Here is a 14,216-nt window from a genome sequence, read left to right as displayed (position 1 = left end):
ATTCACATCATCAGCAGTTATGGGACCAGAACCAGGTGGTCATTTCATAAATCCTCCAACCCTGCCCACCTCAAAAGTCCCATACTTGCTCATAGGGATTTATTCCTTTTTCATACTTGTGTACCAGACACAAGGCCTCTTAGCCCTCGTCATGTTTTTCCCGGTACCAAACCTTTAGACGTATCAACCAGCCCAAAACAAGACATGAGTATATGTATGGGCAACCAACCAAACAGGTGGTTAATGTTTCATTAGGCTGCCCAGTCATTGCTGACATCTAAAATATCTTCTAGCTAAAACTAGGGTTTAGCTATAGCAGGAAATAGAGGGCACAGCAGTGAAGAGATTGAGTGTAAGGGTTTATGTAGGTTTATGGACCTTGAAGCTGGAATTCTAAACAGCACATTGGAGAGGTTTGGGAAGGAACCTAGTGATAGATCATTGGGTTAAGGGAGAAGCACAGATTCTAAAGGTATAGGAGTACAGAAGATACCTATGTTGGCTTCCACCTTTGGATGTGACTAAGAATAGTGGAAGGCATATAACAGTATAAGATTTTTAAAAATTCATACCAAAAATATTAAATTTGGGAGTTGATGAGAGATCAGTAGCTCAGTCTCTGGGGACTACAGTTCAGAGACTCAGGGAGATGCCCAGTGGTGGGCAACCATGACTTGGTGAGTTCCCGTCCCATAGCTACTCAAGATGGATAGTCCCTTGGTGAGAGATAGAGTGGATCCTAGCATGACTTGGATTAAACACATGGTTCTAAACAGCAGCTGTACATCTGAACTGCCTAGGGAACTTGTAAAGCACAGCCTCTCCCCTTACCCAGAGATAAGTCTTCCGAATCAGTAGTACGGAGTTGGGTTCTTGACATCCACATTTCTACAAGCTTCCAAGTTTGAGTTTTATGCACACGCTCAGCTCAGAACCTAAATTAAATACTAGTAGGAATAGCTACCATTTATCATCACATGCTTGAGGGCTTAATGTCTTTCTCTGAATATATTATGTCTTCCCAAATATATGGTCAGTCTGGAAAGAACAGAATCTTTATTTGATCATCTCCTGAACTCCCACAAAGCCTACTTAAAATAATACGTTTTGCATAGTAAATACAATAAGTAATTGTTCATCGATAGCTTGCCACTACTTTATCATTGTTTGAGATATAACAAATGTTCCTTTGATATGAGTAACAGTCCCTGAGGAAAGAAAGAGGCATCAGGAAATTGTCAGTATAAATAACAAGACAGGTACACATTACCTTTATATTGTTATCCAACAGAGGGAACTCACACCTACCAAACGCCACAGAGATGAAAGTGGAATAAAAGACTCATAAAAATTAATATCAGTGTTGTACCAGGGAATTCTGGGAATCTTGTTCAAACCTCAATCATTTTATTTTTTTTTAAGATTTATTTATTTATGGGGGAGCCAGGTGGTGGTTATTATGGAGGACACATAGGGCATGGAGCACTGGGTGTGGTGCATAAACAATGAATTCTGTTACGCTGAAAAGAAACTAATTTTTTTTAAAAAGATGTATTTATTTATTTATTTATTTGACAGAGATTACAAGTAGGCAGAGAGGCAGGCAGAGAGAGAGAGGAAGAAGCAGGCTCCCCACTGAGCAGAAAGCCCTAGGCGGAGCTCGATCCCAGGACCCTGGGATCAGGACCTGAGCCGAAGGCATAGGCTTTAACCCACTGAGCCACCCAGGTGCCCCAAACCTCAATCACTTTAATCATAGTAGCATTCATTAAAGTCCTACTAAACATGTCTATTAAATATATACTATCTCATTTATTCATCAAAGAAAACCTTGCAAGGTAGGTGGTTTCTTCCTCACAAAGTTTAAAGATATGAATATGGAGCTTAAGAGCCCCTCAGAGCTCCTAAGAACTTAAGTCACGTTCAAAAGTCCACCACCAATAGAAGACAGAGCCAGTACTCAAGCCATGGGATGTATGACCCCCAAAGTCCAGGTCCATTAAATCTGGGGAGTCTTACAGTAAAGGGGCCCAGTCTAGGCCCTGAATAGGACTGAGCGAGAAGTTAGCTAAAACCTCAGGAGAAAAGGTTGCATAATGAAGCATTCAAATCAGATGGAAGAGTTCTGTAACAACTCCCTCTTCCAAATCTTGTCTCCCACAGCTTTCCCAGAGCAAGACAGCTGCTGGAAACAGACTTAACCTTACATCTGTGTGATACCCTGGAGCCTTCTTAGTACTGATGTTTAACCCCATAACGGAGTTCTGGCCTGGCATATGGCCCTGTCATAGATATTCCCATCATGCTTTAGAGGGATGGCAGCCTCCACCACTTCTACTCAGACTTAGTGGTACCCAAGAAAGCAGATGGCTACCATTAAGAAAGACTCCAAAATCAATCCAACGGAGGCTGCAATAGGTAGTAAGAAAAATAAGGTTCTCCACGAAATGCCCAAAGTTCTCACTATCACAAGGAACTAAGCCATTTAAAAACAGTTTATAACCAAAAAGAAAGAAAAACAAATCTGCATTAGATATGCATTAGGGGTGTTCATTTAAGCACACATTTCTCTGGCTAATTATATTATGAAGGAACAACGTTTGGAGATGTGTCAGCAATACAGTCAACTAATTATGAACATGCTGGGAATTTTTTTTAAGATTTATTTATTTGGGAGAGAGAGCATAAGCGCATAAGTAGGGGGAGAGGCAGAGGAGCAGACTCCCCTCTGACTCCCGCCGAGCACAAGCACAGAGCCTGATGTGGAGCTAGATCTCACCACCCTGGGAGCATGACCTAAGTGGAAACAAGAATCAGATGCTTAACTGTCTAAGCCACCCAGGCGCCCCCATGGTGGGGAATTTTTCCTTACCGCTCCACTATCTTTGATTTCATTCAAATAATCAACTTCAAAATGGGTGGGGGGGGGACTGTGCTGTGCCTGTTTCAAGGACCACATTCATACTATAATTCCATTTCATATCTTGGAGGTAAAAATGTTTATCTACACTACTAGCTTTAATATGCAACCCAAGAAAACATTCCAGAAGGAAAACTGTTTGATGAAAGGTATCAGCAATTTATAACACCTAATCAACGGACTGTACCACTGGTATCATCCCCAATGGCAGTTTCTCATTAGAAACATCAGCACAATAATGTGATTGATTTCAGAAATAACATAGTAATATAAGGCTTCATCTAAGACTGTTTTAGAGAGCAATAAATACCAAGCTGAGAAAGGAAAAAAAAAAAAAGACCAATAACGTCCATAAATTGAGGCAGACATCTTGCCAGCTACCAGGGGAATGAATGATAGACCTATCCCACAGGCTGATATTGACTCAAGAAAAGTCTTTCCAGAGAAATAAACTACTAGCTGGAAAGCTCTGGCAGAGGAGCAGAAACAAGTATGAAAACTGAAGAAAATCATATTAAAGTCAGTTTTCATTTACACAACAATAACAGAAATGTCCCTGTTGTGCCTTAGAGTCAAAGCAGAATTACAGATCACCTAGAAATCGGTGGGGTGGGGCAGATTGGAAGAGTCCAAATGGTCAGGCAGATTAACACCAGAGTCTCCACTATACTTGTGTTCTGGATCAAATAATTCGGCACTTAGACCTTTATTGTCTTCATCTGCTTCATTTGGAAAAATGTTCCTTTCCCTCCCATCATGCTAAGCTCTCCATGGGCTATACCTACATCCCATATTTTTAGACTACCCCCTACAGTCATGTGAGTTATTATTCCTATGAATATTAATCTTTGTGATGTGTACCGGTAAGAAATACGGCCTAAGGAATGGGGCTGAATAAATGTAACCTTACGACGAAGTTTCACGTATTTTATGCCATGTTCGTAATTTGGCCACATGTAGTTAGAGCCTCCTTCCAGGATCATCTGAGCTCTTTATTCCACGTATCATCGATGTGGGGGGTTGGAATCTAGCATCTCAGTATGTGGCAACTTGCATTTAGAAAATGTTATTACGATCATCAAAGGAAAATGGGAGGGTTGTACGATGCCACGAAGCACATTCTCAAGGAGAGCTTATTAACTGCGGTGACTAAGCTAATGAGCTCATTAGTACCAAAAAGTCCACTCGCCCTTAAGGCAGCAGAAAATAATAATAATAACTTTTGATGTATTTTGTATTCCCAAGTCTTCCATGAACTTTAGCCTTGATGAACAATGCATTTCCTTCTGATCATATTCATAGAGAAAGCTCACTTGGAAGAAGAAAAAAAAAATTCCACTTCACGTAACAACACTTATTGTCATCTGGTATGAAAACAGCTAGAATCTGAAGACTCCAGAAACTGCAGGGGTGACAGAATAGGTGAAAGCGTGAGTGCTGGAAAGAAAAAAAAGAATTTTCAACGTCTGCTCCTGTAAGGATCTTTCATTTGTAGAGGTGATAATGGTTGTTGACGCTTTGAACTGCACATGAATCTTTCTTTTTTTTCCAAAAGTAACATTAAAACTCTTCATTTTAATGCTCTACTTGTAGGCAGAATACTTGAACTGAAAACTAATAAATTAGGTAAAGTGAAAGCTGGAGAACTTTAGACCTTTCCCTTCTACGGTGGGAAATTTCGCAAAGATCTGACATTTTGGTAAGAGACACTACCTGCCACTCCCCCCTAGATCATGACTGTCTCATTACAATGTGATTATGTATCTGGCAGCACGGAGTGCTTTCTACCATTGTTTCTCATTAAATCTTCATAGCAGTTCTACAGGATGGAAACAATCTTACCCCTTCTACAGAAGGAAACCAGTTGAGAGAAATTTAGAGCTAGTTCCGGAACTGCCGAGTGGTTCGCCCAAAACTCACACAAGTCTTTCTGATTCTAAGGTTCCCACTTCCCCACCCCGTGGCAGTCTCATAACCAGCATCATGGTTCGTTCTGCACACTCCAGTGACTCTGAACATTTGTAAGTGGCATTTACACTGCAAAAGGATAACACAAGAGATTTGTTGTGTGCAGGCAGGAAATCAATGTGGTCTTCCTAAATGTTTGAGAAGATCAGTATGTGATGAGGTGCCCAAAATCCATTTCAAACAATTACCTGGAACACAGAAGATAAACACAAGATACGTGGCTGCCACTGTGTCCAGCCTGCCCCACGGCAGGCACCACGAGTGAATCAGAGCACTCTTTCCTGCTTGGCCTCCATGTGAACCTTCTCCACAGCCTGAATGAAAATCCTGAGAGAGCAGTGCAACAAAACTTGTCCACTGCCCCTCACCTGAATACCCTAATTTGTGGTCCATTTACATAAAAACTTTGTCAAATACTCTCAGCTTGGCAGAGAAGAGATGGGGCTCTACTACAAGAACCTCAAAAGATGAAGAGTTGTCTCCACAATAATACGTATTCTTCAGGGCAGGTCCCAGCCCACACCTTGGACTCCCAGGCCCTCCAGCCTTTCCTCATCGCCTCCCACCTCCAGCACTCACAAGGGTTGTTTCTAACATGGATTCTGCCTTCAAGAAAGTGCTTTGGGGGGCGCCTGGGTGGCTCAGTGGGTTGGGTCGCTGCCTTCAGCTCAGGTCCTGATCTCAGGGTACTGGGATCGAGTCCCGCGTCGGGCTCTCTGCTCAGCGGGGAGCCTGCTTCCCTCTCTCTCTCTCTCTGCCTGCCTCTCCATCTACTTGTGATTTCTCTCTGTCAAATAAATAAATGAAATCTTTAAAAAAAAAAAAAAGAAAGTGCTTTGGGTTCTCATATTGATACATATGCTAGTGACACAAGGTAAGTCACTTTCTCTCTGGTGAGAATGAAAAAGAACATCCCCTATCTGTTGTAAATAGAATATATGTGAAATGAGAAATAACCAATTAACCACCTCAAAAGGCATTTCTAAAGATCAGATGAGACAATGTTTACAGAAAACCTTGTCCACCTTAAAGTGCTGGCCACCTTTGGAGAAATCAGGCTCTGCTATTCATAGACTTTAGAAACCATGTCCCATCGTCATTCACCAACTCAAAGGAGAAACTCTGCCTCTGCCAGCAGCCCACGGTGCTAGACCACTCTCCTTGGAGGGCCACTTGCGTGGATATGGGGAAAACCAGGAGTCAGTCCAAGGCCTGGCTTGCACTGAGAGGTCACGCCAAGTGAGAAGCCCACGTGAAGATATGGAAGACAAAGTCAGAAGACGTGGTATCAGGAAAAGACATGAAACTTGAGAACTGAAACCAAAGAAGAGGCCCGGGTTTCAGCAAGGCTCAGCCCAGGATAGGCTGGACAGCAGTCTGGGAGCCAACTCGATGCCCGCCATGGTCTGTGCCACCTTTTGAAGAGGATTCGGGTGCTTCCACAGGACTTAGGTATGCTCTTAGGTATGCTGGGCCCTGTGCCAGATGCTAGAGAGATCATGCTGTACAAGACTCCATGGTCACAGGGCTCTTAGATTCACAGTCCAGTAGGAGTGACATAAACCACAAAAATGGTCATAAATAATGTGCTTGTATACTGGGGACTAAGAGAGAGAATGCTGTCAGAGATGACACTGAAGCTGAAACTTGAAAGACAAGAAGGCCCTTGCTATGCCAAGAACAGGGAGACTCCATGAACAAACAAGTGAATAAGGAAAATGTGGTGTATACACAGAATGGAATATTACTCAGTCTTAAATAAGAATGAAGGTCTGACACCTGCTACAACATGGATGAACCCTGAAGACATTACGCAAAGCGAAATAAGCCAGCCATAAAACGACAAATATCGTACAAGCCCACATACATGAGGTACCTAGAACATAAATTTACAGTGACGGAAAGTAGAACAGAGGTTACCAGGGGCTGGGAGACATAGGAGGGAGAAGTTATTGTTTAATGGGCACAGAGTTTCCGTTTGGAATGATGAAAACATTCTGGAGATAGGTAACAGTGCTGGTTGGGCAACACTGTGAATGTACTTAATGTCACTAAATGGTATACTTATCAGTGGTGAAAATGGTCAACTTTTTATCACGTGTATTTTACCACAATAAAAAAAAAAGTTTAAGGTGGTTGGCCAGTATTATAAGTAACAGGAGAAGCATGTGCAAAAGCCCTGAGGTTGATAAAAGCTTGGCCTATTGGTGAGAATGATAATCTCATGAGAATGATGGCAAATGGAACCTGTAAAGAAGCGAAAAAGGCCAAAAACCCTGCTGGCTTCAGAAGCCATGGTTAGGAGTTTGGATTTTGTCTTAGAAGACAGATTTTTTTTTCCCCCCAGAACACTCCAATTGGTCTACCTCCACTATAAACCAGTCCTCACCACACTCTTACATGGCAAGCAAACTACACTAAGGGGAGAGCACACATCACCTCTTCTCCAGAATCATCCTCCTTCCTGTGAGAACCCTTAGCATTTATTCATTCTTCTCACATAATACATAGGAGTTCACCATTACATAATAGTTCATGATGGACCTGTGTTTGCTCTTCTCCCAGAACCCTGATGGTCTTGGTCACAAGGGCTACAGCATATCTAGCATCAGACCTGGGCTCTAGATTGATTGTCGATGACAACACAGTTGAAGAGATTCCTTCACTTTGCTTCTGGCTTGGCTGAATTTTTAAAATTTTAATTTCTTTAGGCTCCCACATACAAACTTGCATCTTTTCTGAAAATTAAAAAAGTCCTAGTAAAATAATAGGAAGCGCAAACCAGAGACTGACACTGTCTTCTCTAGAGAGCTGATGGACATGGGGGACTAATGTTGCCATAAATCCCTCCCTAAATCAGAAGAGGGAGCCACAGAAGCCCTGGGCATTAGGAGCTCTCCTTCTCACTTCCAGCGCTTGCTTCTGAGGCTCGCTTGGAGGGGGACCCATGTCAAGGGGTCCTGGCCACGGTGGCACACAGAGAAGGCAAACGATAGGGTCTACCAACTGTGCCTTCTCTGATGGGGAAGTCAGTGAAATCAGACACAAAAGCTGGGTCCGTGACACACAGCTGCTCCCTTACCAAGTACCTGTTCCTCAGCAACTTGGAAGTTCACAGTTTGCTAGTGTTGTCAGTAGAATTCCCAATTCCAGTGGCTTTAGATCTTGGAGCTGAAAATGCAGTGCCGGCTGGCCCACGGCTAGGCTTCTGGAGTCCCAGGGATGATGAAGGGTAAGTAAGAAGGGGTGCTCAGAGGAGCAGACACAGCCTTGAGAAGCTGGTGGCCATGTGGTGACGCGGGGGAGGAGAAGCAGGGTGTCAGCAGGCAGACGGAGCCGTTATTAAGGAGGGAAAAAAGAAGCGAAGATCTTCCAAATAACAGTTCTTTGGGGAATGTAACAAGTACTCTCCTCCAAATTAACTTTCCCCATTCTCGGTCCAATAATCCAGATGACAACTAGTTCTCAAAGTCACACAAACTCTTTCATTTGGGTTTTCCTATATAAATCCTTAGGGAGTTCTTTGATATGCATTAGGGCACACTTTAATCCAAGTTCTGCATTTTAATTGACCAACCGAAAGATAATGAGAACTAAAATGTACTTTTAGAATTTCTTAACCCCCAAGATGACAATGAACTATTAAAAATGTGTTTAGAGCCTGAATCACAAATCAGAACAGTACAAGAATTAACTTAGCCAAACACATCACTGGGAGGTCCTAGCTATGCAGTAAATTCAGTGAAAACGATTTCCTTTTTTCCAAAATGGAAAATAGCTTTGTTACTTTGTCTAAGGCATTTAAAATTCTTTCAATAAAGAGGGACGACTGGGTGGCTCAGTTGGTTAAGCAGCTGCCTTCAGCTCAGGTCATGATCCCAGCATCCTGGGATCGAGTCCCACATTGGGCTCTTTGCTCAGCAGGGACCCTGCTCCTCCCTCTGCCTCTGCCTGCCATTGTGTCTGCCTGTGCTCGCTCTCTCCCCCTCTCTCTCTCTGATAAATAAATAAAATCTTAAAAAAAAAAAATTCTCTCAATAAAGAAAAAATATCATATATGAAAATCCCTGGATCTTGGATCCCCCCCCAGTGGATCCCCCCAGTGGAAGTTACCACTGTTAATATTTTGACGCATCACCTTCTAAACTTTCATGAGCATATATGTGCATATGAGCTTTTTCAAAATTCATGTGATGTTATTCATATAATTGATAACTCAGTAATACACTGTTAAGCCTAACCTATGTCAATAAATATTATTTTCCAATGTAATTTTTATTGGCTACATAATATTCCATTTCATTTACATGCCATGATTTATTTAATTGATCTCCCATTGATAGAAATTTGGGATTGTTTCCAATATTTCACTTATAATATTACAGAATATATACTACAGAATATACTACAGAAAATTATAAATATGAGTGCTTTCTACTTCTCTCCTATATTACATAGGAATATGTCAATTACCAAAGTGGACCCCAAAAAGGATAGGAAACTTAGACCTGAAAGTATAGGGTTTTTTAAAATAGCCCAAGGACTACCTCTCTAAAAAAGCCACATCCAGATAATTTGCAAGTGAAATCTCCCAAGCCTTTAAAAATTCTATTTATTGTAGTCCAGAGAAGGAAGAAAGAGATTTTTTCACATTCTTTTTTTAAAATTTAGAATAATACTGATACCAAACCCAACAACGATGGCATAGAAAAAAGAAAATAAACCAACCTCACTTCTGAATATTAATGTAAAATTTCTAAGTAAAGTTCAGCAAATATAATCCAGATAAAAAGAAAAAAAAACAAAGATCCAGAAAGAAGGCTCCATTCTAGATATTAGTTTGTAAGATCATTATCAGGAAATCTGCTGGTTTTGGCTCAGTTCATAATCTCAGTGTCCTAGGATCCAGCGCTGTGTCATGCTCTGAGCTCAGCACAAAGTCTGTTTGAGATTCTCTCTCCCTTTCGTTCTGCCCCTCTCCCCTCAACGTGCACACATGAGCCTTCTCTTTCTCTCAAATAAATAAATAAAATCTTAAAAAAAAAAGAATACAACTTCTGAAACCAGAATTTCTGGGTTCAAGTTCAGCTCTATCACTAGCTATATGACCTTGAACAGATTACTTCATTTCTCCATGCCTCACTTTCCTCATCTGTAAAATGGGATAATAATAGTACTCCTAGGGATCCTGTAAGGATTGATTGAGTCAATTGATATAAAGTGCTTAGAACAGCCCCTGGCACATGGTACTGGGTCAGTGTGTATAAGAATATAAGTAGAAATCCATGTCAAAGAGCCAAGATCATGAACGCATCATGAAACACTAAAACCACTGCCATGAAAGTCATGAATAAGGATACTCAAAGTCAACACTACTATTTAACTTTTTGTTCTGAAAGTACTAACCAAGTGGGTTGACACGAGAAACCTAACTTACAAACGTAGAAAAATAAAAGATGGAATTATCATGATTTGCCAATAACTATTCCTGAAAATACCAAGAGAATCAACTAGAATGCCTCTTGGAGACAACAGGAACTTACTGGATCTATTTAATTCATTCACCACCGTAAAGAAAAATTCAGAGAGAAATATGAAAACAATCTCAAAACTACAGAAGCTGGGATCCTGGACCTTTTGAAAACTCACCTTGGCAATGTAATTTTGGGGACTCCCACGTGCCCAAAGCTGTGCAGCTTGAAACTGTATCTTCCAGGTCACTGAAAAATCCTTCTTTGCAAGCATAACGCACCTGGCTGCCAAGCCTAGAAGTGTAATTTCCGACGATAAGGCCATCTGGGACCTCAGGAGGGAGGCCACAGTCTATTTCTGAAAATAAATTAACGTCAAATTCATTACTATGTGAATATGAATTTACAAAACTCATCATCTCTCTCCACCTCTACCCCATCATCCCCTTTCCCTACACACACACACACACACACACACACACACACATCTGAGCGATATTTTACATAGACTGGTTCATTTCCATTTTGACTTCTGGGCATGTATCCAGTGACTGTCTCTATTCAATCTTCTGGCCTTCCATCAGTAATAGCATCTACACAGACACAAAGCTGATGAGATTTGGCAGTCAACCCTCACTAATTTACACTAGTTATAGAGAAGCCTAGCCCAGTGGAGTAAAACATTTGAATTGCAAAACACCTTCAGATATATACAGCTTTGTAATTTTCAGAGTCATTTTTCTATTGCTGGTCTTTAAGAGGGCAGCTATGTTTACTATATAAAATCATGTTTCGTGGGAGAATATCTACTAACTGCTAAAAATCCCGGAAGTTTACCAAGTATAGCTTTTTTTTTTTTCTTTTTTTTAATCTAAGATAGCCAACCCTTTTGCCCAGTAATATTGACTTTATTTAATAGGTTGTACAGATGTGCAAAGGAACAGATAATCTCCACTCACATCCCCAACACAGGCCCCACGGACACAGGCTCCCAGCAGAAGAAAGTCATCTGAGAGCAGAATCCCACTTTCAGAAAGCTCCCTTCTTTGGCAGACACCCACCTATGCATGACGTGGTGTCTCTGGCCGGGTGGAAAGGTTCAGGCCCATTCTCTGGGAAGTATCCATCCATACAGTAGCATTCGAAGCTTCCATAAGTGTTCACACACCGTCCTCCTTGCCTGCACAGGCCGGAAACCTCACACTCATCGATGTCTTGAGACCCAGATATAAGAAGGGAGAGAAAAAACAATAAAAAGGGAAACACAGGGGCACAGGGGCATTGGAACAGCCATTTCTCACATTCTCAATCTCCCCTTGCAAACAAGGATGCATTTGTTTGCAAGGGCATCATGAGTTTTATTTCATTCCTCAAAGGTTATTTTCATATACCCTTCCTTTATGCCACCAGTACTAAAAGGTGCTCAATAAATCCTTGTCAATGTTGTTTTGGGAATTTACAAAAACCAACAACTATCACCAACTGACACGCAACAAAAAGAGCCCCAGAGAAGCATGCCGAAAAAAATTCAATCACTACAAAATAAGGATGGCCTCTACCTCATACCTGAAAATATCTGAAGGATGGGGCCCCTGGGAGGCTTAGTCTGTTAAGTGTCCGACTCTTGGTTTGGGCTCAGGTCGTGATCTCAAGGTCATGAGATCAAGTCCCTTGTCAGGCTCCTTGCTGGGCATGGAGCCTGCTTAAGATTTTCTCTCTCTCCCTCTCTGCCCCTCTCTTTAAAAAAAAAAAAAGAAAGAAGGAAAGAAAGAAAAAAAAAACTGAAGTAGAATTCCAAATATAAAACAATTTAAACCAGAGTGAAAAATGCTTTCTAGCTCATGACCACGGGGCAAGTCAGGTAATAAGAGGAAAATTCAGAAGAGTCTCACTAATTTTATCAAGATTACAAGAAGTTAAGACAAGCTTTGAAAAGAAAAATACATGCCCCTTGGCAGACTTTTCTCCTTGATTGAAGACAGCCCAAAGTATCAGGTACAGCAGTAAACACCACATAGTAATTCAGAGACCAGAGAAGAAACCTCTCTGCCAGTTAGCAGATTTTTCCCCCAGAAATGACTTGGAGAACAAAATTAAAACTGTAGGAATGCCATCAGAGCCATAAACACACCGACTTCACCAAACAAAACAAAACAAACAAACAAATCTTAAGTTAAATGGGACTATTCCCAGGACACTTGCAAGAACCATGGTGGGGGCAGGGGACAGGGGGCAGGGGAGCCAAGAGCAGAGAATAGCAAGACTGAGGAAAACCTGGTTGTTACCCGGCTCTGGGATCGCAAAGGCTGGCAATTTTGGAAGGACCACTATAAAGTGGCCAATATTCTATTCTGCCAGATGCAGAGCATTTTGTTTTGTTTTGTTTTCTCAAACCTACTAACACCATAGTTTCACAAAAGAAGGAAGAAAATACCAGAACCCTTTTACGTTTTGTTTGTGACTTTATCAAAACTCATCATACTCTCCTTTTTGTTTGCATTTGGGTCTTGGGCCAATGACCTACTCGTCGCTCACTGATCACTGTTTAGGAGGCAATCATTACTGTAACTGCTGACAGAGCCCACACAATCTACCAGTTCTGATCAACGTACATCTCTAACGCGGCAAACTTTGGGGAAAATCTGGGAGATCATCTCTAAAGATGGTTGGCCATTTCTTGGGGATTCGAGAGTGGAATCCATTCCTCCTCCCTGTGGGCTGGTCTAGAGGCTCGCTTTGGACAACAGAAGGCAGCAGAAGTCAACGCTGTGCCTTTTGTGAACCTGATCTGGGAGACGACTGGCAGCTTCGTCTCTCCCTCTGCTGGCATACAGTGGCCATGCTGTAAGGAAATCCAAGATATCATGCCTGGCAGAGAAGTCACTCAGAGGACACCCTAAAGATGAGACATCACATCAAGAGAGAGGCCTCCTGGAAAACTAAGGTGTCCTGACTGACAGTCAGCATCAAGGCCCTAGAATGTAAAAGAGGCCTTCTTTTACCTACCAGCCCAGCCCAGCCATATGAGTTGTTTCCATATGAGTGAGAGAACCACCTAGCCATGGAATTGTGAGTAATAATAAATTGTTACAAGCCATTAAATGGGGTGGGGGATGGGGCAGGGGGCAGGGAGTAGCATTATGCAGTAATAGATGACCAAAACACTCTTGACATATGAAGAGATGCAGAAGTCCAAATGAAATTAAGAGGATACTGTAATTGAGGTGCTTGGTTGGCTCAGTTAGTAGAACATGCAACATTTGATCTCGGGGTTGTGAGTTCAAGCCCTACACTGGGTGTAAAGATTACTTAAAAATAAAATCTTCCGGGCGCCTGGGTGGCTCAGTGGGTTAAGCCGCTGCCTTCGGCTCAGGTCATGATCTCAGAGTCCTGGGATCGAGTCCCGCATCGGGCTCTCTGCTCAGCGGAGAGCCTGCTTCCCTCTCTCTCTCTCTGCCTGCCTCTCCATCTACTTGTGATTTCTCTCTGTCAAATAAATAAATAAAATCTTTAAAAAAAAAAAAAATAAAAAAAAAAATAAAATCTTCCAAAAAAAAACCAAAAAACAAAAAGGAGACGCTGCAATCAATGAAAAAAGGGGAACTTCTGAAAAATACAATGAGAACTTGGAAATTAAAAATAAACTGTGGGGAGCGCTTGGGTGGCTCAGTTGGTTAAGCAACTGCCTTCAGCTCAGGTCATGATCCTGGAGTCCTAGGATCAAGTCCCGCATCAGGCTGCCTGCTCAGTGGAGAGTCTGCTTCTTTCTCTGATCCTTTCCCCTCTCATGCTCTCTCTCTCACTCTCATTCTCTCTCAAATAAACAAACAAAATCTTTTCCAAAAGGGAAAAAACAA

At 41.8% G+C, this 14,216-nt stretch overlaps 1 protein-coding gene across 4 annotated transcripts in view; it reads right to left on the bottom strand.

Moving 5' to 3' along the window:
• The window catches only part of SUSD1 (sushi domain containing 1), a 130,802-nt gene that overhangs the window by 91,796 nt on the left and 24,790 nt on the right, over positions 1-14,216 (bottom strand). For all 4 annotated transcript variants that reach the window (XM_059141773.1, XM_059141774.1, XM_059141772.1 and 1 more), the window contains exons 4-5: positions 11,421-11,573; positions 10,538-10,717 (exon numbers count right to left, since the gene is read on the bottom strand). In XM_059141773.1, the coding sequence (XP_058997756.1) occupies positions 10,538-10,717; positions 11,421-11,573 (333 nt within the window). The remainder of the gene's footprint in view (positions 1-10,537; positions 10,718-11,420; positions 11,574-14,216) is intronic.

The sequence above is a fragment of the Mustela lutreola genome, chromosome 12 (genome assembly GCF_030435805.1).
Source record: "Mustela lutreola isolate mMusLut2 chromosome 12, mMusLut2.pri, whole genome shotgun sequence".
Lineage (NCBI taxonomy): Eukaryota > Metazoa > Chordata > Mammalia > Carnivora > Mustelidae > Mustela > Mustela lutreola.
The sequence above is the reverse complement of the archived record's forward strand: the minus strand, read 5'-3'. Positions and strand labels throughout refer to the sequence as shown.